The sequence below is a fragment of the Bactrocera dorsalis genome, chromosome 5 (genome assembly GCF_023373825.1).
Source record: "Bactrocera dorsalis isolate Fly_Bdor chromosome 5, ASM2337382v1, whole genome shotgun sequence".
In the NCBI taxonomy this organism is placed as follows: domain Eukaryota; kingdom Metazoa; phylum Arthropoda; class Insecta; order Diptera; family Tephritidae; genus Bactrocera; species Bactrocera dorsalis.
In genome coordinates this window covers 38378319-38404137 of record NC_064307.1, presented here as the reverse complement: position 1 = coordinate 38404137, position 25819 = coordinate 38378319, and the positions used below count along the sequence as shown (strand labels likewise).

The 25819-nt window shown below is 40.4% G+C and overlaps 1 protein-coding gene across 1 annotated transcript; it reads left to right on the top strand.

The window, feature by feature from the left end:
- Positions 1-297: 297 nt before the first annotated feature.
- LOC105225259 (protein Spindly) lies at positions 298-3797 on the top strand. Its single transcript, XM_011203650.4, has 6 exons — positions 298-1441; positions 1511-1676; positions 1750-1965; positions 2040-2181; positions 2466-2564; positions 2626-3797. Exons 1-6 carry the CDS (start codon positions 902-904, stop codon positions 3380-3382), a joined length of 1920 nt encoding a protein of 639 aa, XP_011201952.2. The 5' UTR covers positions 298-901; the 3' UTR covers positions 3383-3797.
- Positions 3798-25819: the final 22022 nt, after the last annotated feature.

The window sequence follows — 25819 nt, the reverse complement described above, 5'->3', positions numbered from 1 at the left end:
TCGCTTCAAAAAAATTTTAGCAAAAAGAAAAACATTCAAACTCACTTTGTCAGAAATTATCCGTAATTTTAGTTTCCAACCAGTTACCAGGAGATGGACGGCACCAGCGCAAGTCAGTTTTTTTTCTTAAAATGGGCTATGCTTGTTGTAAAAGATGTCTTTCGAAGGCAAAAGGAGCTGCTTGATGTTCTAAGGAGGCAAACGGAGCAGAGAAGGAGGAAAATGTAAATAACTTTATACGAGTATGAAAATTAATAAAATAAAATCTCATAATATTTACATATTAAAACCTTAAGTCAACTTTTCATCTGTCAAAACATATGTTGGTTATTAACTGCATTTTCCGCTATTTCTAATTTGCTCATATGCTGCATATACGAACTAATAATTCATATAATCTTCACGGCTAAACATGCGCAACATATTTACTAACTCTAGGAAAATCGCTCAGGTAAATTCCCGAACACGAAAAACCGTAGCACACTCAGGTAAGGCTTGCGAAGTGCCGATTTGTCGCTGCCAAATATAAAAACGCAGCCGAGTGGCATAGTCCTTTTAGTCATGAAACTATCCGCAAGTTGACATCGGAACCGCAGTGAATAAAGTTTTATTATATTCAAAGATTGGTGAAAAATAAAGTGAAAATACTTACAAAAATACGTTTCTAATATGAAAAGTACAAAAATAAATAAATGTTGTAAATAGATAATATTTGAAATAAGGAAACTGACAAGGAAACTGTAAGTGCGCACAAGTTCGCAATCAATTACAGCGCCATCTAGCGCGAAAATAGTCGCGGTGAAAACAAATTGTAGCGTCACTTGCTCTAATTAGGCAGCACTGAAGCACTAAAGTGACATATAATTTAAAAGAAAAAAGTTCTTCAATTTAAACGCTTGTTATGGAAGACGATTTTCAAATCGAATTCATGTCGCTGCCACTTGAAGATCTTCAGGATCACTATGGAAAACTGTTTGAACGTTATCGACAAATGCGCGATGATGCGGAGGCCGACACACAGCGTATCCATGAGTTGAAGCGCAATCTGGAGACAGCTTATGCTGCAGAAAATTATCTTTCACAGGAAATCGAAGAGCTCATGCGAACGCTTGCCTCGATTGAAAAGGAGAGTAAAGGGAAAACTAAAGTAGAAACGGAGCTGGAAGATTTGCGTAGACAACACCATACTTTATCTACAGACTACAGCACATTGCAGCAGGACTACGCGACGTTGAGTGCAGAAAATGCCGAAATGCGTAAACAGTTAGAAACAGTAAAATCAGCAAAAAGGCTAAGTACGTCGTCGATAGTAGATGCTGGAACAGAGGAGCTCACCCAACGTATAGCATCGCTGGAAGGTGAAAATTTTTCTTTAATGAAAAAATTGGAAGAGTTCCAGGAAAGTATGGTGCGGCAAACAATGGCGTTAGCAGAAAGAGAGGTAAAACCTATTACTATCCCTTTAATAATGAAAAATTAAAGTTTTATTTTGTGTGCATATTTCTTATAGAGTAATATAGAAGTTTTACGTGATCAAGTAACATGTTTGGAGGAAAATTTACGTTCAAAACGTGAAGATTTAGATGAAAAGACAGTTTTGCTTGAAAGTACCCAAGAACATTTAGCCGATGCAAATGCGAGGTTGGCGTTGTTAGAAACAAAGCCTGAGGGTGTTGGTACGTACTTTTACAATTATTTATTATTATTGTTTTAATGATTTGATTTTGATTATTTGCAAACTGCTTACAGATCGCAAAGGCAACTCGCTCTTCGCTGAAGTGGACGACCAACGACAAGCAATGAAAAAATTGCTGGCTGCCCAAAAGAAAAGCTACATTGATATGAAGAAAATCTGTCATGACAGTCAGTCTGAAATAAGACGATTAAAGCGAGAAAATATTGCAATGCACACAGAGCTTAAGGAGTGTAGTTCAATATTTTGTTCAGCCGACCGTACATATCAAGGTACTTAATATGAGTTATTGAAATATTATAAACTTTTAAAATCAGACGTAATTGAACATCATCATCTTTTGCAGACAAACTAAATGAGCGCATACGCCAACTACTCGGTCAAGTAGAAGGCTTAGAGAAGCAATTAAATGTGTCCCAGAGTCGACTACGCGACTTGGCCAACGATAAGGGTGTTGCGTGGCTTGATTCGATGCTGAATTTCTGCAAGTACGCATTACCCGTAGAAGTTGTAAATTGTGTAACACATTTCACTAGTGAAGTGTGGAAGAAGTTTCGTTATAGTCGTATGTTTTGTATAGTACAAATGGGCATAACATTTAATTGATAGTTCATGTTCATACTAAATTTCGTCACCTCCATCATTTATTATGGAAACGCATTTGTAAATATAGGCTATTTTTCGTGCTAAGAATATATATTAACTAACTTTACGGTACAGTTAAGGATTATGTGTGTTTCACACAAATATTTTTACTCCCCAATTCATTTAGACAAGAAACTGATGAACTCAAGAAACAACTTCATGGTGTGCGAATTCAAAAAGCCAGTTTGGAAGAGCAGCTACGCAACGTTCAACAGGAGATGACAAGGTATTTCAATACAACTATTTAACTCCGTAATGGAAAGGTTATATTTTTTTGTTATCTTCAGATGGCGCTTCGAAGCATTAAAAACGCGTTGTGTACTGCTCGACAGAGAGGATCTTTTGACTGAGCACCGCATTGAGTTCAAAGCTATTCGTGCAATAGAGTTCAATATAACCCAGAAAGAACAGGAGACTGCACGACCCCGTATTTTGCACGCATCACCTGCCACACCCACGGAAAGGAAACCACAAATACCTAGCACACCATTACGTTCCATTAAAAATGAGAATTCCTCAGCAATATGCAACACACCGCCTGAAAATATTTCAGTGAAACAAGAAGTTAATGGTCAAAGTGGCGACAGCACACCTGTATCATTAAAACCAAATGTTGAGTTTAAAGAAAATGTTGGTACACCACAAACACAGCCGCGTTCAACTATTTCATTGAAGTCAGAACTTAGTTCTGATAAATATTTGCGCGATAGCAATATGCAGAGCAATTCTTTAGCAAACGAATTGCAGATGACACTACCAAAGAACTTCAAAAGGGAACCCCCTGGACTTGATGCTCAACCGGGTCCTTCCATTCTCTCAAAGCAAAGTCATGCATTCATCACTGAAGATAATTGCGAGAAGAATGTGCAGTTCAGTGCAGCGGGTCCAACTGTACATGAAATTAGTGCGAATGTCAGCTTAGATGCCACAAATGACGGTAGTAGTAAAGAAGCGCAGCAAAAAGCCTTTGTTAAGGAGGTGCGCAAGAAACCAAATATTATCGTGCGTCATGTGGTGGTGCCGTCCAAACGTAGGCCAATGTAAAATAAGAAAAGTTTTGTACTTTTAGTGCTGCTTGTGTTAATGGGTATAAAAGCAATTGTCTTGAGATAGAAAGTGAATTTCTTTACTCTTGCTGGTTTAGATTTTTTTAATAATTATAACGATTTTTAAAACTTTGTGTAAATGATTGAGAATTAATTTGCATATATTGCATTCCAGTATTTTACCGTAATTTGTAGATTTTTCACTTTTAAAAATTAAAAAAAAAAATGAGTTAGTTTTTTATATAAATATTCAGTTACAAAGGATTAAACAATTTTCAAATAAGCGATGGAGGTGAAAAATTCTTAAATTACATTTCTTAGATGTATGCGAAATATTAAGTTTATTTTATGTTTTAAAATCTGTGCATATAATTTATATAAATAAAAATCTAAAAATTTCTATTCAGTATATACATACATATGGCTTTTATTTGTATATATACATATTTCCTATATAGACGCTTATCCTCTGAACAAATTTTAGATTGTGGAAGATTCTGTTTATTTAATACTATTCGAGGCTTTATAGTACGATTTTTTATCGTGCCTGGCATCTTGTTGTTGTTTTAACGGTTATCTAATCCCTATTAGGATGGTAAGGGTCATTTGCCTTGTCGTCGAGGTCATCTATCGGGAGGCCCAAGAAACGTGCTGTTTCAACGGGGTCGGACCAAAGGGAAGTGGGTGTTAGATGAGCGGGGTTTGTAGGGTATGCAAAGAGGTGGTCAGTATCATGCGGAGACTCGTTGCATGCAGGACATACATTGGGTATGTCAGGATCTATTCTGGATAAGTAGGAGTTTAACCTGTTACAATATCCAGAATGAAGTTGCGCTAGGGCCACTCGCGTTTCTCGCGGCGACTGGAGCTCTTCGTCTGCCATAGGTGGTGATTTGACTCCAAGAACGCCATTCACGTGAAGGGAGTCGGTGAAGGTGTTGATGGCTCCACTGTGAATGGCGGTCAGTACCTGTCGGAAGTCAGTTGCGTCCGAAGTCCGTTCGGCGTACTGTACGACGTAGTTAAGGAAAGACCTCTTGATGCTCCTAGGAGGCGGTTCCGCTCCAAGCAGGTGGCTGCAAGGGTGATTTCTACGAAAGCATCCCAGCAGGAACTAGAGAGGAGTTCATTATGCTCCTTAACTGGGAGCATAAGCGTCTCACTATGAAGGTATTCGATGGGAGACATCAAAAGGCATCCCGTTGTGGTCCGGAAGGCAGTATTTTGACAGGTCTGGAGTTTCTTCATCTGCGTACCACTGCATCCAGGCGACCATATTGGTGTTGCGTAGTTGAGGCCGGCAGGCCGATTGCCTTGTATGTTGCCAACAACGCTTCTTTGTCTTTTCCCCATGTGCTGTCGGCTAGCGACTTGAGGTTTTTGTTGCGACCCTGTACCTTGGCGATGATCGCGGTCGTAGGGGGTGAGAAGGAGCACAGACTATCAAAGGTTACACCTAAAATCTTAGGGTTATTGACAGTCGGCATTTTGACGCCATCGACTGCAATATTAAGTTCAAGTCTATGCTCCTTCGTCCAGTTCTTAAAGATGGTCGCTGTGGATTTGGTGGGGGAAAGTGTGAGATTCCGTGCAGTGAGGAAACGAGAAAGGTCGGAGGAGTAGCTGTTTACTTCCGAACACATGCCATGACTTGGAGTGATCCTAGTGGTTGTTATAGCTGTGGAACTCGCGGGCAGGTTGTCACTCTATGGTGTTGTTTGCTGACGCCACTAGACAGACTCCTGCAGCACGGACCAATCTAAGACACACTCCACTTACGCGTGGGGCGTAGGCCGGAGCACCTGTGGAAGTTCACCAACCAGTATAAGAATCGCACCTGATTGATGGGACGTTCCGCTATATGGCGGTTTGATACCCATAACAGACTGTGCATCTAATCAGCTCCTGAGCTAATTGGAATCGTATTACCCCTACTGGAGTGGAGGCGTAATGTGGAAACTGGGTGCAATCTGTTCAGTCGTAGAGGCTAGTGTCGCAGTATTGTGTTGGCTGCATGGGTCTACATAACTTCTGGTCCCCTCCATGTGTATCTGAAGCACTGAGCAGGTCAGGCTCCATCCATTGCATCTATTACACCTAACCGAGGTGGAGTTTTGATGGAGTCTTTACGTTAAGGCAGTAGAAAAACTCCTCCTGGCTCTGGTTGAACTCAATACCAGACCTTCAAAGAGCGTCGAGAACGCGTTGACGATGAACCACATCCAGGACGACCATCAACATCAACTCATGATCAATACGTCAATAAAATAAACGAATTGGCGTTTGAGAGTCGACAATTAACAGTCACAGATCTAACTGGCTTCGTTGGAATATCAGAAAGATCAGTGAAAATCAATCCGAAAGACCATTTGAACCTAAGGAAAGAGAAAGAATGTTCCAAAATCACCCAACTTTGTCGAAAGCAGCGTCGCATTAACGTCTGTGGAACAATGCTTTCCGACTGCCAGGATGTCATGAAACATATTATGGCGATGAATATTGTATGTATTCTTACGATCCCTCAATAGATTATCTATCGTCCGAAATTGGAGCAAAGGTGATCCGAAGCCGAAAAAACACGTCACAGCAGGTAAACTATCAAGGTTCACTGTCAACAAGGAATACTATTTGAGTGTTATGCGTCATTTGCGTGAAGCTATTCGTACGAAAAGACCGGAATTATGAGCCGACACTGATTTTTTATTACATACCATCTATGAAAATTCCATACAGCCTTACTTGAAAAGGCGAATATCTCGAGAAGTATTAATGACACAGATTTTTACCTCCAAACTTTTTTGTAGCAAATAAAATTTCCTACAAGTTTGCCATGTACTTTTTTTCTATAGCTTTTGTCATTTACGAGATATATACAAAAAAATGCGAATTTCGTGGAAAAGTTAGGTTTAGAGGCCTGTACTACCTCGCCGGTGTGAGTTTCGACTTTGTCGCACAGAGCACTTTTGTAGAGTGTTCAATTCTAAGGAATATGAGCTATAGAACTTTAAGGATAAAAAATCACAATTGTCCGATATTTTCAATGGAAAATTTTTACATGCCTTGGTCCAGTCCTTTATGTTAATATTAAGGGCTCAAAATTTGAGGGAATTTTTTCTAGGGTATTTCCAAGAAAATTTCACGATGGGATTGAATAAAATTGTTGGTAAAAAAAATACCCTAATAGACATACATACATATATCTACTTTGACTAATTTTAGCTGTTACAAACAACCGTTAGATGGACAAAACTGTTAACCTCTGTACCAACTTAACTTTTCTGCCTTAAATAAGTCACATTCATGCATATACAGTGGTGTGTGTGCATTTTTGGATAACAGTACGCAGCACTCTTTGAAAAAATGTCATTGACTTCTGGCATAACCCGACTTAATATTAATGGCTGTGGTGAGTTTGTAGTAGTGGCTCACTGAATTTCAACCAAATTCGCTCAATACGACTAGCACTACAACCACCAACCCAATAAACACTTTAGTAGCATCTCAAGTTGAGGAGCATTTGACAGACCTCAAAGCTATCCGCTGATGAGGTACCCGATTATAACGGCTTTTAATGAGGGCCTCTTTGCTTTTCAAATTTCAAATTCGATTTCAACCATAACGGTTCATAATGGAATTCCTTATTTGTTTTCAAACCCTATGTTAGTGATGAAAATCAGCCTGAGAGAGGACTGAAACGAATCAGATGGTCTACTAAGTCTTTCTCTCGCAATTCGTTATAATGATGGATATAGTATTATATTTAAAAAAATGGAAGTTTTCAAATAATGAACGTCGTTGAATACTGAATTTAGTATTATGGTTTGAAAATTCCCTTAATCGTTTATTGGGTTAAGAGTCCTTTTTTATACTTTTCTTTCGTGCATCGAAATCATCCTTTTGCCACGCGCCGCTCGAATCGCGTTTTAGTGGTGCTTGGCGCCGTTATTCTTTGCCGACTGTAACATCTTATTTCTCTTTGCTTTTTTTCGTTGTTTTTTTTTGTATCCTTTTATTATTGAATTTTCTCTTTTCCTGCTTTTTACAACAATGTAATCAAAATGATACATATACATAGATACAAAAGCATATGTGTGTGTATGAAGATGTGCACATAATTGTTTGCGTAAGGCGTTGCTCTTGGACAGTGATATATCTATGGATGTACAATAAACAGTTGACTTTATAACATATTGTAGATGCATGGTAATACTTCGACTGCAAAAAGGAACAAGAATTTTCATAAATATTATAATTGCTGAAAAAGGATAAAAGTTCTTGGACACCTCAAAGATTTCTTAATAAAAATGTAAATGACGCGCCAGCAATTTGGTTAGACAGAAATGAGTTTGTCATAGTGATGTAATGTTGTACGGAACGTCACATACGTTATGGAGTTGACTTAGAAGAACAGGCATTATGCCAAAAAAACTGTTGGATACTTCGCATTGCATGTTCTGCTAAAAATCAAACTAATCTAATAAGATTATTAAGCCTAAGAGTAAGTCCAAGCTTCTAATCTTCGGTTACCGATTTGAGGGTTGAAAATTGTGATAGAAGTTACTCCAAAACATGAAAAAACTTTAGTTTAGGTTGCACCAACTTTCAGGGCTCTAGGTCGAGTTTTCACTTGATTGGAGCTTCCAAGACTAGCCAGGTCCTTCTCCACCTGGTCCTTCCAACGGAGTGGAGGTCTTCCTCTTCCTCTGCTTCCCCCGGCAGGTACTTCATCGAATACTTTCAGAACTAGAGTGCTTTCGTCCCTTCGGATGACATTACCTAGCCAGCGTAGCCGCTGTCTTTTAATTCGCTGCACTATGTAGGTCAATGTCGTCGTATAGCTCATAAAGCTATTCGATATTCGCCGTGGCCAACGCGCGAAGGACCACAAATCTTTCGCAGAACTTTCCTCTCGAAAACTCGTAACGTCGACTTATCAGCTGTTGTCATCGTCCATGCCTCTGCACCATATAGTGAACGGTAATAATGAGTGACTCTCATCCGAGGCTGCTTGTTATTTTTCATTGGGTGCGTTTTTTTTTTACGTGGCGGGTCCCAAGCCCAGCGCACAACACTGCTAAGAGGCTGTTTCGCCTTCTCATTTTAAATCGCCTTCAAACGGATGTACTTTGGCTACCCAGAGGATAGTCGGAAGTCGTGAGTTGTTTAAGCCATATTTATAAAAATCGTTTCTGGCCACTCCCAAGTGAATAACGATCAGAGAACTTTCCTCACTTGCGTGAACATGACTCCATCCTCTTGGGAGATATGTATGTACATTAGACCTATTAGAGAGTGGGGCCACGCCCACTTTTTCCAAAGTTTTTGCCCATAGATGCTTTTTGCTGCTGCGATCCCTTGTGCAAAATAAAAGTTTTATATCTTAATAAGGTGCTTCGTTATGGTACTTTATAGGTTTTCGGTTAATGGCGTTGCGTGGGCGTGGCAATGGTCCAATTGTGCTCATCTACGAACTCGCACTTTGTTTCCAAAGAACACGCATGCCAAGTTTCATCAAGATATCTCAATCTTACCTCAAGTTACAGCTTACACGGTCAGATGGACGGACAGACAGTCTGGTCCGGACAGACCCGGATTTCCTCTCTCTATATCTTTATATATATAAATCTTCTGACCGTGTGTTTGCCTTGGGATTGCTCCTAAACGGATGGACCGATTTTGATGAAATTTTGTGTGTACGTTCAAGGAGATTCGGGAATGGTTTATATTTACAATTTGGTCCACTGGAAAATGTTTTTTAAATTATTTTTTCATTTTTAATCAATTTTTAAATTTGAAATGTTTGACCGATAGATGGCGCTCCCATCGCAGTATCCAATATTCAAACCTTAAATTGGTGTAAACGTGTATTAAACAAAACGATGCCAAAGAAAAAGGCGATATCTGTGGATCAAGTTTTTATCACATCGCTTAATATCTATAAAAGAAAGTGATGTTAGTTACTAAGCTTATAACTAGAGAACGCCTGGACCGATTTCGGTGATTACCACCAATTCGGATAGGTCTCCACCCAAACAACGAGAATACTTTTTTTTTTAGGATAATTCCAAAAAGTATCTTTTTTCCATAAACATTTTTGTATGTTTTGTTTTTCAATATTTTGATTTGTAAATTATTTGAATAGTTCAATTTCGGTCGCTTGCTTTTTTATTCCGGCTATTGAAAAGAAAAATTATTCAGTGAAAACTTTACGTGCGTTTCACACAAAGAGGTCAATTGCAGATTGAAATTTGTTACGAAGCCACGAAGAGGTCGCCCTAATATCGGTCCATCAAAGTATGGCAGCCAAAGGCAAGGCAAGGCAAGAAGTACTCCCAGGATGCGGTGACATACGTGCGGAATTATGGATCGCGGTCAATAAGCAAGCGATCGTCACGATGTCACAGCACGACTTTTCAAACAACAGTTACGATGTTTCATGGAGTTTATCTTGGAGTAGGGTAGGTATATGTGGTACTGTTAGATGCTAAATGTACTCTGTTGAGTAGCAAAAGAGAGGTTTGTCGCACGTACATATTCTTCTTTGGATGGTGGATGGTTGTCACACCAGATCAAATTGATGAACTCATTTCTGCGGAAATTAATGATGCAGAGAAAGATCCAGTATTATATGAAGTGACGAAAACCAACATGGTTCATGGACCTTGCGGACACCACAATCACACATCGGTTTGTATGCCTGACAATAAATGCGCGAAACATTATCCATGTGCTTTTCTGAAACACAAGCTGGAAATGATGGATATCCACTCTATCGGCGTAAATATCGAAGTTAACAACATAGCAAATTTGACAACACATGGGTCGTACCATATTCGCCACTATTGTCTAATTACATTCAAAAGTCATGTGAATGTTGCGTATTGTAGTTTGGTGTAATCGATAAAATGCGTTTGTAAATACGTCACCATAGGAAGCAACATGGCGGTTATTGGTTTTAAACGACACGGTCGATACGTGAACTGAAATAAAGTGCTTTGTAGGATATTTCCTTTGAAATTCATGAACGTTTTCCGACTATTGTGCGTCTCGAAGTTAATTTGGGGAATGACCAAAGAGTCTATTTCAACCCAGAGAATACAGTACAGTCAACAGAAACACCACCAGCAACAAAATTAACATTAGCGAGTTTTTTCTCAACTTCCGTCAGTGATCCGTTTGCGAGAACATTGCTCTATTCGAAATACGTTGATATTATACATGGGATGCATCATCGAAGAAATTGTTACGCAGAAAGCAGGGTCATCCAGTAGATGGACATCCAGGTGTGTTCTCAACTAATGCATTAGAATGAACTTACACAATCCACCCGAAAAACGAATGCCACTGAAGTTCACACACATTTCGCGATGATCAGCCTTCAAATCCGCGTTATGGGATACGACCAAAAATTACATTGCCGAAGACATTTTACATTACATACGCTAAGAATTGGAAATGGGTCAATACTGATTGATACTTCCCATGGTCTGATATCAATCCCATATGCCGTTTATCAATTTACGAAAGATGGACTCATTACGAATGTTTATACGAACATTGGCCAAACTGTCGTAAGTACGATTCCTTGAGTGTACGAGCAATCTTAGCTGCCACAAATACCTATGTTGTTGACTTAAACTGGAAATTTCAAAGTCAAATTCCAGGAGACTTGCAATCATACAAATCGATCGATCGTCTGACAATAAAGACGACACCGTGAATTACCAGTGGAATTTGTAAATTCTTTGGAGAGGCCTGGTATGCCACCGCATCATCGCAATCTGATTGTGATGCACCTATCAAATATAAGGGACAGAATGCTTGATTCTACGGATTTCTTTTGAGTTCTAACGATTTGCCAATTCGGTCCAAAGTATTCCGTTTCCAGTGAAAATTGAATTTAAAATGACGATCAACAGAATAGTCGCATAGTGGGTGGCATACATTTGGAAATGCTATGTTTTTCACACGGCCAGATATACGTGGCGTGCTCAAGAGTTGGAAAACCATCTTCTCTGTACATTTACGCACCGGAACAGAAACCAAAAAATTTTGTTTATCAAGCTGCGTTACATTGAAGAAAAATATAGACAAATAGCAAATAAATGATTATCAATAAAATATGAATTTTTGTCTTTTCATTTCAAAACACATAATTTCGCGCAGGACAACGGCTACGGGGTCAGCTAGTATATTATTATATATATATATATTTTATAAGGTCTCTTTATAGGATTGCCTTCTGGATGCTGCAACCCTCGTATGTATATACATATGTACATGTATAGGTATACCATAAATGTTCACAATTTGCTTCATGTCGAATCACTGTGCGGACTTGTTTGATTGCTGTTTTGGCTCAGCATAATGGAATTTGTTGTAGGAATAGCAAGCAACATTTGTGTGTGTAAGTAGAATGAATTCCTAAAGTCACAATGGACTTTTAGCACATAAATATCAACTGACTTGACACACATACCGTCACACTCTATTCGCCCACACACATACAAATACATGGACACATGTTGGCAATCAAATGCAATTTCCATAGTTGCAGCAATCCGTTAAACGCAGCTAAGATGGTAAACCCTGCGCAGCCAAATGGATTCTGTATTATGTCAGCGCCAAGGAAAAACTACGAAGCTGGAAAATGTCTAATGACAAGGAAATACATAATTAAATGTCATGTGTTGATGGACAGCTGAGAAACCAGGACAAAACAAGAAACAAGGCTAACTTCGGTCGCATCGAAACTGGAATAACCTTCACATAAAAGAAGATATCTTGTCAATTAAAGAAGTTTTCCATACAAGCACTTGATTCCTAAACGTTATGGTGATCCGATATTGGCTTGATTTTTCCGCCTCATATTTTGAAAAATTGGTTGATGGACACTTCTAATAAATGAGCTCCAAGTATGAGCTCAAAAAATTATAAAGACCTTGCAATTTAAAATGATGTTTATTCATTTAGTTATAAAATTGAAAAACTTATGATTTTTGTATACTGTTGCTACAGATTATAACAGTTTTGTTCACCTAACTCTTGTTTGTATCCCCTAAAACTAATCGAGTTAGATATTGAGCTAAGTATGCATATGGTATATAAATGATCAGGTTGACGAGATGAGTTGAATTCCGGGTTGCCGGTCAGCTCGTCTATCCATCCTTCTGTCTGTGAGAGCGATAACTTGAGTGAAAATTAAGACATATGATCGAATTTTGACGTAATCAGATCTCTGCCGCGCCCACAAACCGCAATTAATCGATAACATATCTCGTAAACTACTAAAGTTATAATAACTCAATTTGTTTGGGACAAATCATATATGAACCTCTACCGACAATATGAAAATGGATGAAATCAAATTACAACCCTAAAAGTGCGATAAATCAATAACTAAGGGTGCCAGAGGCATATACTTGAATAGTATGTAAACACTTTACCTGAGATAATACAAGAGAGTTTTAGTAGTAGACCGATTTCAACTAAATTTCGTAGGTGATACTAGCCTGACATTCATAAATTACAGACAAAACGCCGCCTACTTCCCATATACCACAATTTTAAATTCATTTGGATACTTTCACAAATTTTGCCTTCAATGTATTTCATCTTCTTTTTCTTTTTTACTGGCGCAGACACAACTTACGCGATTATATCCGAGTTAACAACAGTGCACCAGTCGTTCCTTCTTTTCGCTACGTGGCGCCAATTGGATATTCCAAGCGAAGCCAGGGGCTTCTCCACTTGGTCCTTCTAACAGAGTGGAGGTCTTCCTCTTCCTCTGCTTCCCCCGACGGGTACTGCGTCGAATACTTTCAGAGCTGGAGTGTTTTCGTCCATTCGGACAACATGCCCTAGCCAGCGTAGCCGCTGTCTTTTAATTCGCTGAACTATGTCAATGCCATCGTATATCTCGTACAACTCATCGTTAAATCGAATGCGATATTCGCCGTGGCCAATGCGTAAGGACCATACATCTTTTCTCGAAAACTCGCAACATCGACGCATCAGTTGTTCTCATTGTCCAAGCCTCTGCACCAGATAGCAGGTCGGGAATTATGAGCGACTTATAGAGTTTGGCTTTTGTTCGTCGATAGAAGACTTCACTTCTAAATTGCCTACTCAGTCCGTACTAGAACCTATTGGCAAGAGTTATTCTGCGTTTGATTTCAAGGCTGATATTGCTGTTGGTGTTGATACTGACTCCAAGATAGACGAAATTATCTACGACTTCGGAGTTATGGCTGTCAACAGTGACGTGGAAGCTAAGTCTCGAATGCGACGAGTGTTTGTTTGATAACGGGAGATATTTCGTCTTGCCCACTTTCACTACCAGACCCAATTGCTTCGCGGTTTTGTCCAAGCTGAAGAAAAGTACTGAGTCTGTTGATGGTTATCTAGCATATTGTCCCATTAATACACTTTGGATCAATTTGTGTTATTAGATCTAACAGCTGAGCTCTCTATCTCAAGAATATATTCAGTTCTTGGATACAAATATTTTCTTAACCGAGATATACACACACCCAATTCTTTTCTTACACGGCAGATACGTTTCTTGGAAATCCGTGTAAAAAAGAGGCGCTTCCTTTAGTAAAATGGGGGATATTTTCCATGTCATCTGAAAACCATGTAAGATGAAATAAAGAACTATATTTTCTTCGAAAAACCGTTTAAAAAAATGTTGAAAACTATAAAATTTGAGAAATGCATACAAATTGTATGTTCATATTGCATTTTATTGAGTATTAAAACATACGAGGTATGACAATTAAGTAATGAGACTGATTCCATAAAAACCGTATATTTGAACATTATTCTACAACTCTGCCATCCCCTTCAAAGTAGACCCCTTGGGCAGCTATACAGCGACTCCAGCGCGTTTTTCATGTTTCGTAACATTTCTGGAACGCTTCGACTGGGATGTCTGCGAGTACCCTCGTCAAGGCCGCCTGGATGTCCGTAATCGACTGAAAATGGGTTCCTTTGACCACCGATTTTGTTTTAGGAAACAAAAAAGGCACAGGGTAACATATCGGGCGAATAAGGCGGCTTTTGCAACACGGCGATCTGATGGCGGTGTGGCACGGCGCGTTGTCGTGACAAAGGATCCAGTTACGAGCGATGTCTGGGCGCACCCTGTTGACTCGTTTTCGCAATCTTTCGAGTACTTGGCAATAGTAGACTTGATTCACAGTTTTCCCAGGTGGAACGAATTCTTTGTGGACGGCTATCAAAAAAAGGCAATAATCATCGTTTTCACCTTCGACCTTCCCCTTTTTTCGGGCGGGGGGCGCGCGGAGACAACCATTGTGAGCCTGGGCACGACTAAGAGCACTATGCATACACTCTTACAATTTTAGCGTACATTTCCGAAGCTGTTTCGCCCAACCTGGCGCAAAATTTTATCGCGACGCGTTGCTCTTGACTTCGTTTTTCCATTTTCGTGACGAGCACTACAAACACACGTCTACTCAACTTGACGCAGCAGGCGAACTAAACAAGCTAGAGCAATGGTACATATATCAATGGAGAGGGCAGGGATCCCAGAAAAAGAAAAAGGGAATCTCAAGGTCACAGTTTTACCACAAGTGCGGCAATAAAATCAGTCTCATTACTTAATTGTCAAAATTCGTAAAATGGAATAAGGCGATTTCCCAGTTACTACTGTGTATATTCATTTCAGAAATGGTGCCAAGTGTAGTAAAAACAAACATAATTACAAGACAGTGATTTTGAAACCGTACTGTTAATCGCTCTGCTTACTCATACGCTGATTCACACTGATATTGCCTTCAGAACATCTGGTATTTAAGTATGCGCTTTTGTAATTAGTGCGTTTTTATTGAAATCTTGATGATCATATAATACATATCTGGTAATTTCTTTGATTTATGTAATTTCTCGCAACTGCATTTGAGATATTCGTACCAAAAATGTTCGCTGCCTACCATCCGTGCCCAACACCAACTCGCAGCCCCTCTCAACCACATTCCACCATTTAGGTGCTACGTTGAAGTCTACCTGTTCGATCATACATATTGTTCCAATTTCTTTCGTCTTGGCACAGCACCTTCATTCCTATCGAATTAAAAACTGGCGTCTGCTTTTTTATCATTTCCTTATCAGATTTCCAGATCTTTTTCTTTATAATAAGATCTTTGTCACATCCTTAAGTGACCGTGGGTACTATATATCAACATACATAAATGTAGATGCAAAAAGCTAGTACCTATACTACATATGTATGTACGTATCGAGCTGAATACTCGAACGAACCGCGTTGACGAGGTGAGAGGACCTGCAACATTGCAATTCACACAGTCTGCCTGTGGCGCATTCCGGCGCAATGGAGCTACACACCGAATATGTTAAGGAATGAGTATATCGGCGCATGTGTGTGTAGAGATATGTGCGACCACTTATGTACTTGGGGCATTTGTATGTGGTTACGTGGCGTTGGCGTTGGCGTTGGCAGTCAGCGCGCCACTTGTCTTGCTTTTTTGGTAAACTGCAACTGAAATATCCATTAGTTCTGCAACTTTTGCCGATACCTTGAGTTATACGTTCTTAGTATTGGTTTTTTGTTTTTGTTTTTTTTTTTTTGGTGCATCACTAACATGCATGCTTGCAACTCATCAATTGCGTAGCTGCCCTGTCGGAAATTATTATTAAAGGCACACTATTTCACAATACAGAAGGATATTCGATTTTATTAAAGAATTTGCGAAACCACGTCGGTTTGCAGGCTTACAATATCCAACACGTGCAAGAACTGAAGCCAAACGACTGTTCCAAGATCCGTAAATGGACTCAAAGCAAGGTGCCCACCGATCCCGATTTTCACACGAAAATTTTGTTCAACGATGAAACTCACTTTTGATTGAATGGTAGAGTTGATAATCCACAAGCCATAGTTGAGACGTCATTGCAACCTCAACAAGTCACTATTTCGTGATGTCTGGGATGGGATAGATGCCGAGAGTTGAAGAAGGACACAAGACACATTTGCAGACAAAAAAAGAGAGAGGCCGAAATCGTACTCACGCAAGAGCTTGACAAGCTGACTGACGGGAGCAATGCTCGAAAATTCTACGGAAAGATGCGACGACTGACAGCAGGATTCAAGACCGGAGCATATTCTTGTAGAGCGCCCGATCTAGTGGCTGATGCACAGACCATACTAAAATTATGAAGGGAACACTTCTTCAGCCTGCTGAATGGCAGTCAAATCATAGAATTAGGGGGTTCACCATCCTCTAATGACCACGATAGAGCAGACATTCCATTTCTCGACTGTGAAAAGTTCGAATAGCTGAAGCACAACAAATGGACTGCGCCGAGGAACTGATAAGGAGCATGCATAAGCTTCTTTGTAGAATATGTTCGGATGAAAGCATGCCCGACGATTGGAAATTAAGTGTGCTCTGCCCAGTCCACAAAAAGGAGACCTCAATATCGCATATAAGGTTCTATCGAGTGTATTATGTGTATGATTAAAGCCAATTGTCAACAAACTAATTGGACCTTATCAGTGAGGTTTTAGGTCTGGAAGTCAACAACTGACCAGATATTCACCTTGCGCCAAGTGTTGGAAAAGATCCGTAAAAAGAGGATCGAGACAATTCCTCGCAAAACTAATACGATTGTTGTAAACTGACCTTGATCAATACCAACCGCTCCATCAGGATCGGAAAAAACACCTCTACGAGCCATTTGAGACCAAACGAGATTTCAGACAAAACGAATGAGGGCAAAACGAAATACCTCCTGTCATCAAACCAAATGTCGTCGCACTCGTGACTTGGCTCCCACGTCACTGTTGACAGTCATAACTTCGAAGTCGTAGATAATAACGTCTATCTTGGGTGGTGGTGCGGAGGCATGGAACGTGACAATATCTGATGAGGCGACGTTAAGCGTTTTCGAGAGAAAGGCTCTCGTATCAATAAACGATGAGCTGTACGAAATATACGAAGAAGACATTAACACAGTTCATCGAATTAAGAGACAACGGCTACGCTGGCATCTTTTTGATGATGTGTTGCCACAGTGCTGCAAAAAGTGATCAAAATTATTGCTTCTGGGCTGGAATTTATTTACGCCTGCCGCTCGGGACACTTGCCCGAAATGATTTTTGAAACGTAATAGTAAACCCTTACCATAAGAGCTCTATTTATAGAACAAAGCAAGAACAATTTAATTCTGAACCCCATAAATTCAACATTACCTACAGGGTATACCATAGTTACCCACTCAAACGCATACACATGTGCCATCACACATACGGATTTATGAAGTATGCAAAGTGCAGTCGACCGCAGCTTCATTCTGTCCGCCATCTTCGTCGGTATTTCTTCACACAAGGAACGCGTTATTCGCTTTTGGGTGTCTGTCGCTAAAATTCCTCAGCTCACTACAATTCGCCAACAATGACACTCAGTTGGCCGCGCCACACGTCCCTCCTTTGCCGGGGCGTCGCTGAGAAGCAGCGCTTAGCAAGCCAAATACTTCAATTTAATAAATTAATTGGCTTTGCAACACAAACTACAAACAAAAACAACAACATAAACTGCTCGAATACCTTGTTCTACCTTTTTTGGTGCATTGCATATACCAGAGCAGTTTTTCACTGCTCCCTTTTGTGGCACTTCATTTTGGGTTGGATGTTTTTTTGAGCTCCGACGTTTTTTTTTGCTCACTGATTTTGATTTTGAAAGAGGTGCACCTCCCATGAAAAGATAGAAATCTTCACTTCAGAGGCGGCAAATTTTACAGGGATCCGCTTACAATTCATTTGCGCCTCTTCCGTCACCAACCAAGCAACCAACCAATCAACCGACCGCCAACTCCACCGTCAGCGCAACCTTCGTTGGTCGCTCGAGTTTTGGCGTACTGACACAAATGAGAATTAAAAGAAAATAAAGAGCATTACCTGAATGCACCCGTTCGTTGTTGGGCTACTACTGGTACGCCTGACTGCCTGCTGTCTGGTGAGGCAAAGAAACATACGCCGTGGTATTTGGTCCACAAATTAAAAGACTTTATGGATTTTCAGCGCCGTTGCCACATACATTCGACGTCCGATATGTGTATGACTCTATTTTTTATTATATCAGGTCTTTATCACAATCGCTTCTGCCTTTCAATGGTTTCCGTCAACGTCCACAGCTCCGAATTCCTCTGGCGCATTCATTTATTAACCTTTATTACATTTCAGCCACCATCGCCGCGGTCTTTGGCTCGGCATTGTACAATTTATTCAATCCTTTGTGCCTCATGGCATTCGGCTGCTTTTTTTCTCAGCGAATTTAGGTGTTAATGTTTTCATTTTGGCCACCCAATTTCAACATTCCACTTAATTGTAAAAGACTTTAAGCGCTTGCTTTGCCCGATACCCAAAAACCTGACCGACCGACCAGCAAGCTACCCCTCGTCCAGGGCATCAAAAGTGAGGGCGAAAGGATTGCGAGTTTCATGTTGCATTGGAGTGACCTTATTTTGTCAGCTCCGCCACATTGCTCATGCGTTCATGCCATTTACGGCCACAGTTATCTCCATAATCTACGCGAACAATTCGTATGTACGTACGTACAGAGACACAGGCACAGGCACAGGCACAAAAGTTAAAAATACAGCAACAATGATGTATTGGCAGAAGACTTGGCTTAATCGATGACTACTTGGGACGATTGATCAGCTTCCCATCACTCGATATTCCCACTTCTGAATATTATAGTATATGGTTACCATTTCTGTAGCTTGGCCATCATTATGTCCCATGTGCTTCGAATATATTTATACATACAAAATGCCTGTCCCACAGGAGAACTGTCGGGGTCGAGTCACATTCGCTGCAATAATTATTTTCGCTGCGAACGTATATGACTGTGGTCTCTATTTACATTTACTTCATTGCGAGCGCCGCTAGCTGTCACTTGACAAAAACAAAAACAAAAACACAAACAAAAACAAAAGAAACAACTAAAACACTATATGCCCGGGTCGGCAATCGCTAGTAAGGAGTCTAGAAATGTGAGTTGCGTACTGCAGACCGGCGCTCTTTTATCCACCAAATATGATATCAACCCAAAAAGAAGCTCTTACCTTAACACCGTCGCCAGGCTGCTCATCATGTCGCTTGGGCTCGCAATTTAGCTTGCACCCACCGCGCTCTCCAGCCCGAACGCATTGTTTGCCCCGAAAAGGAAATTTTCGCTACACATTTCTACATGTGTGTAGTATGCGCCAAGGCATTGTTTCTTACACTCGCCGAACACTGTCGCTTTCTCACTATATTGTGATCGGCGGTTGGCTGTAACGGGACGGTGGCTGCGAAGATATCAAAGTTATCATGGTGACTTTGTTACCGCCAGCCGCAACTGGCTCAACCATAAAAAGTCGGCTACTTTACCGTCGCCACCGCTTGGACGCGCTGTGACGGCCCAACATTTTCATATGCCACTTCAATTGACTGACCGTTGGGCCAGTGTGATTGGTATTTCTACCATTGTACTAAGCATTCGGTCGGTGGATGGTGTGCAGTCGCATTCAGTCTTTGTCCCATCCGCTTTTGCATCGCATTCGCAAACTCATAACAATACAATTGTTATTGTTAGTAGACATAATTTTGGAATTTTGCGTTGAAGCTCTGGATGACATCGCATTTCGCGCGAACTTCGGCATTGCGTATTTGCTGCGCTTCTGACGAGTATTTTACCAAAAAGGTGTCGCCGATTGTCTCTAAAAGCGGCGCTTCAACGCACTGCTGCGCGTCGTTTTTGAACCGTACAGATTTGCACTGTGTCGCTCGCCTGTCTTCGTGGAGTCCAGTTTTTTTAGTCTCGTGATGTTGCAAGGAATGTACAATAAAATTTACGAATATATAATTATTACTTATTATTGATATTTTAGAGGTTTGAAATTCCGTTTTTACATATGGTTAAATACACATTTGCTCAAAATGATAGGTACTAATTGGTACTCGGCTATAATCGCGTAAGCGGTGTCTACGCCAGTAAAGAAGAAGAATCGGATTGTAGTGTTTTCATCCATTCCGACTTCTTGACCTAGCCAACGTTACAGCTGTCTCTTAATTCACTGAACTATGTCAATGTCATCCTATATCTCGTACATCTCATCGTATGCGCAAAAAATCATAAGTCCGCAGAATCTTTCTCTCGAAAACTCGTGACATCGACTCATTAGAACCTTCAGTTGTTTCCCTTTCTTATTGAAAATATTAGACAGATTGATTGTTTGCCATTTAAGGGTTGGTATCCTAAGAAATCGACTTTTAAGAGAATAGCATCCATATTGTAAAGGTAGGTATGTGGATATTGTCGAGCACACTCTTGTCTTTTGGCTCGAGAGTACCATAAGGAGGAAGGACTTTGGAGACCTTCCTCGATTCGAGGTTATTATTAGAGCTTAGAAAAGGTTTTGGGTCGAATCGAACTTTAAGCATCTCATCTTCGAACTTACCTGCAATCGAACGATAGGGGCGAAATGGGGAGGTTGGCGGGCGCAATACGAACCAGACCAACCACGAAACTGAATAAATGTCTTGTTTCATATGGCAGCGGTGGATATAAAAATAAAGTGTAAGGCCGTAAAGAACTCAGAGATTTTGTGTACTTGGATGATTAGCAGTATGGGCACTTTGAAATCCTTGCCCTCTTTGATTTCTCTCCAATATTTTTGGATTACTAGGTTGAAGTACGTAACCCCGGTTGTCGCTTCACTGTTCATATACCTTTGACGGGGCATGGGAGGGAAGTATACGCTGGAAGAGAGAGGCGGTGAGAACTTTTATGGATGGATCAAAACTTGCGGGGAGTGTTATTGGGGGAAATCGAGTTATTTTATTATTACACTGCTTTGGATACCTGGCCGCAGCGGTATTACAGGAAACTATCAAGTTGATGAGTTTCCTTGGACAGGTACTTTAATAAATTGTTTGTTTCGTGGGATATTCGCATATGGCATGTAGCGCCGTCTTGATTCTCATTGAATGTTACCTTATTATCGGTTTCATTTTTTAAGGCATATAGACCAATTATTCTCTCTGCACATAAAGTACACCATACAGTGACTTTTTGAGCGTGTAATGGCGTCAATGGCACAACGACTTGTGTATTATCATCACTCCAAATGCGATGGTTTCGTTTATTTTTGTACCCATTGAGCTTCATACGAGCAGCTGAACAACATTTTCTTGTTAAAATCCTTCTCGCCGTCTCGTTTCGAGTCTTTTCACCGAGCGTGCGATGCGCTTGATGATCGTTCGGCTCCAATTCTTGTACGAGTTGGATTTTACAAGTCCACAAACCAAGATTCTTCGCAAAGCCTACAATACAGTGCATGGGCATAGCAAGAGTTGCTTAACAGAAATGGAGTGTTAAATTTGGATGATAATATACGCGAGACTTTTATGCTTCCTAACATCGGGGAAGGCTACCATTGGTTTTGGTATATCTCTAAACTGTATAAATTGCTTTGGCGGCCATATTGCCAATGCTTTGTCGATTCCGGCTTTTACTACAATAGAAAACTTGAATACTAGAAAAATTTGAGTGTATTCAAAAATATTTCTGTGAGTTACACAAAGATATCTGGTATAATACTATGAACAAAACATAAGTAAGACTTCGTTCAGTCAGATGAATACGGTGGTTGCGGCAAGATATTGGTTGAAAATTGGTGAAGACACTCACGAAGAATGAATGCAATATGCGACGGTGCATTATCGTGGTGCAAAGGACAAATATTGTCGGCCCATATTCCTTTTTGACAGTTTGGCGGTCGGATGTAATTCGTAGTGCACCACACCTGGATAATTGAACAAAACTATCAACATAACCTTGATTTTGACCTGCTTTAAGGTGGGTTTTCTAGCTTTGGATCACCTTCGACCCATAAGTCGTCCGTGAAGGTCGTCTAAAAACAGCCGCTGTGCCAGAAAACATCGATGCCGTACGTGAACTGATAATGCAAGACCGTCATGTAACATACCTTCAGATAGAGGCATGACTATGCATTTCTCCCACCAGCATACATTCGATATTGCATGAACACCTGGCCGTAAAAAAGGTTTGTTCTCGTTGGATCCCGCACAATTTGACAATCGCTCAAAAAAAGGCTCGTGTGGATTGGTGTAAAGAAATGCTGAAAAAATACGATCGCGGTGCTTCAAAAGACGTTTATAAGATCGTCACAGGTGACGAATCATGGATCTATGCGTATGAGCCCGAAACAAAACAGCAATCGACCGTGTGGGTCTTCCAAGACGAGCCAAATGCAACGAAAGTTGTTCGTGGAAGAAGCACTTCGAAGCAAATGGTCGCCTGTTTCTTCGGCAAAACTGGTCATGTGGCGACTGTTCCGCTTGAGCAACGTAGGACGGTCAATTCTGAGTGGTACACCACCATTTGTTTGCCTGAAGTCTTCGGAGAAATTCGAAAAACGAACAAGAGAAGACGAATCATTGTGCACCATGACAATGCGAGCTCTCACACATCGGCTCAAACCAGCGCCTTTTTGACCGGCCAAAACGTCGAATTGATGGGTCATTCGCCGTACAGCCCTGACTTGGCACCCAATGACTTCTTTTTATTCCCACACATCAAGAAAATAATGCGTGGTCAACGATTTTCGTCGCCAGAAGATGCTGTTGAAGCATTCAAAAACCATGTTTTGGAGGTGTCTCAATCGGAGTGGGAAAAGTGCTTCAAAAATTAGTTTGAGCGCATGCAAAAGTATATAAATCTTGATGGAGAATATTTTGAAAAACAATAAAACCATTTTCGTTGATAAATATTCCTATTTTCTTTATTAGGTCAGAGATATATATAGCAGCCCTCGTAATGATTTTGCATCCAATCATGTACTGTATACTGCTTTCACTTTTCTTAGGCCTAAATGATCTTTCAATATGGTTTTAACTGACCCTTCCGATATTCCAACGATGCCAGTAAGATCTCTGACTGTTAATCGTCGTTTCTCAAGCACCTTTTTTTATTGACGTGTTGATTAATCAGTTGATGTTGATGGCCGTCCTAGACCCTCTTTGAATAATTTGTACAAATCAAAAACACGACCTCTTCCAACATTCTGAACGTTTCGACACCAAAAATTTTATTCCGCATACAAAATTTAATATAACTTCTTCTTGAATAATTTCACTCATTGTACTTCAGAAATACAAGCGTATACTAAACACTGATGATTATTTTGATGTGAAATTTGCCACAGATGTTACAGGCAGTCATATCAATCAATTTATATTAAAAAGTCTTACTATTTTTTGTCCACAGTAGTATATTATATAATAGAATGCCCAAAAGTTTTGATAAAGCTATTAAAATGATGTTGAATAAATGAACTTCATGACTTATAAAGTATACATGTTCCTGTCGAAATTGGCTAATTATCATTGTGATTATCCAATTAAGCTCAACATGAACACCTTATGTGCCTTGCCCCAGCTACTACCCGTTGATATTAACATTTTTTACTCAGACTGCTTAGCCAAGCCATTATACTCATATAGTTGCCAGTAAGCCTTAATTTCTAGTGGTAAAACATAGTTCTCATGCATTTTTGATGCTGTTCAGGAATAGGCTTGATTCGTTGTTCCCACTAAAGCTGCCGTGTGAATGTCTTAAGTTAATTATTCGCAAAATTAAAATTGTTTTAAATGGATATTATATTTTCTACGCCTTTCGCTCACCAATTTAGCCCGATTCGTCATACATACGCGCATCCTAAATAATTGCAAACATACCTATCTATTTACTCGATACCATAAATGGAGCCACGTATGTATGTATGTATGTGAACTGCTTGTTATGTGTGCGCGTCTCATACGGGCGTTGTGGGCATGTGCCCGCCACCTGCCGCCCATGGCGTGCGCAGTCAAGTTTTTTCCTTTAATTTATATTATCTCATTTGCGGCACAAACCAAGAGTGGGAAAAAACCTTATTAATATCCATGCAACAAAAATAAAAAACAAAAAACCAAAAAAAGAAAAAAATACGAAGAGTGCCGCGGCGGCGTCGAGCGGAATTGCTTTGCGGTTAACAAGTTTCGGCGGCATCGTTAGCATCTTCACACGCCTCACGGGATATCAACACCATTTACCACGCTTTATCTTTATACCTTCGCTTGCTCCGTTTTGCTTTGTTCTTTGTTTTTCGCACGCCCGTGATCCTCTTTCAATTGGTTACTGTTTTTGTTTTTTTTTACTTACTTTTTCGAAATATTTTTAAACCGCGCGCATAATAAGGGCCGACCAAAAACAATCAGCACGAAGCTGAGAAACAAGAGTGAAAAAGTGCCAACAACATCGATTGGATTCTCGCGAAATTGATAAGCGGCCTTAATCGTCGAGATCGACGGCAGCATCGGCAGCGTCGGCTTTGTTGATCGTGTGTCCATTTCGCGGTTTTTGGTTTTTGGCATTGCCGGCGCTAAGGTTTGACGCCGCATGCCAGACAACGGGTAGTGAGTGCTTGGCAAGCAAGCAGGCAGCTAAGTGGTGTGTGTGTGTGTGTGCTGTTGTTGGTGATGCTCGGAACTAAAAGGTGGTGATCGTGCTGATGTTAAGGTGTCGGTGTGTTGGCACCAACCGCAGACGCCTGGCTAGTGGCTGTAAATTATTAAGCTGACTAGGTTAGTACATTAATGCCGATGCCAAGCAACGAAATCGAAAGGTATCGCCAACTATTTGCAACAACAACAACAGCTGCCCTGTCAAAATAGCGCTTTAGACGAGTTAGTCAGCAGTGACCAGACAAGAAGAAGAACTAGCAGAGCTCGTGAAAGAAACTTAATAAGAGCTGTTCGCTTCGCGGTAGTGCGAGAAGCCTCGACCACCTATGGTTGGCGGAGGAATTCACATCTTTGAAACGGCGTCTCTAGGCAGCTTGGTTCTGTTTGTTTTACTTCAATTAATGCCAATTCAACGCCATTGGTGCCATCGGTGGCGGGTAATTAAAAATTTGCGGCAAGCTAATTGAAACGTTTAGATAATCTAAATGGCCACATTTCGTATCCAAGGAATTCGGTTTCGGGGGAAAAGCTTAAACTGATGCGATTTATCTCCATGGGGTTAAAGAGATATAACGACTGCTGTTTTGGATTTTTTTACTTTTCTGTTTTTAAAACTTGGAATTTTGCTGTAGTAGAATTTGATAAATTTTATTTTTTAAGAAATCGGCTCTCAAACTACAGTCAGATCTACAGCGATAGGTAGTCGCCTTGTTTGAAGTCTCATTTGGTATCGAGCGGCTCGGAGAGGTCTCTCACGATCCTGACCGAGCTTTTGGTATTACTCACCGTTTGTTTACACGGTATTATTTTTCCGGAGATACCAAGTTCACTTTATTTCAACGAGTCTACCTCCCGATGAAGAAGAAAAGTAGAAAG

Bases quoted from the DNA above. Each gene is read 5' to 3' on its own strand.
- LOC105225259 (XM_011203650.4), top strand. From the start codon at position 902: ATGGAAGACGATTTTCAAATCGAATTCATGTCGCTGCCACTTGAAGAT. The intron at 1,677-1,749 runs GTACGTACTTTT...AACTGCTTACAG, and splicing joins AACAAAGCCTGAGGGTGTTG to ATCGCAAAGGCAACTCGCTC. The intron at 2,182-2,465 runs GTACGCATTACC...CAATTCATTTAG, and splicing joins TCGATGCTGAATTTCTGCAA to ACAAGAAACTGATGAACTCA.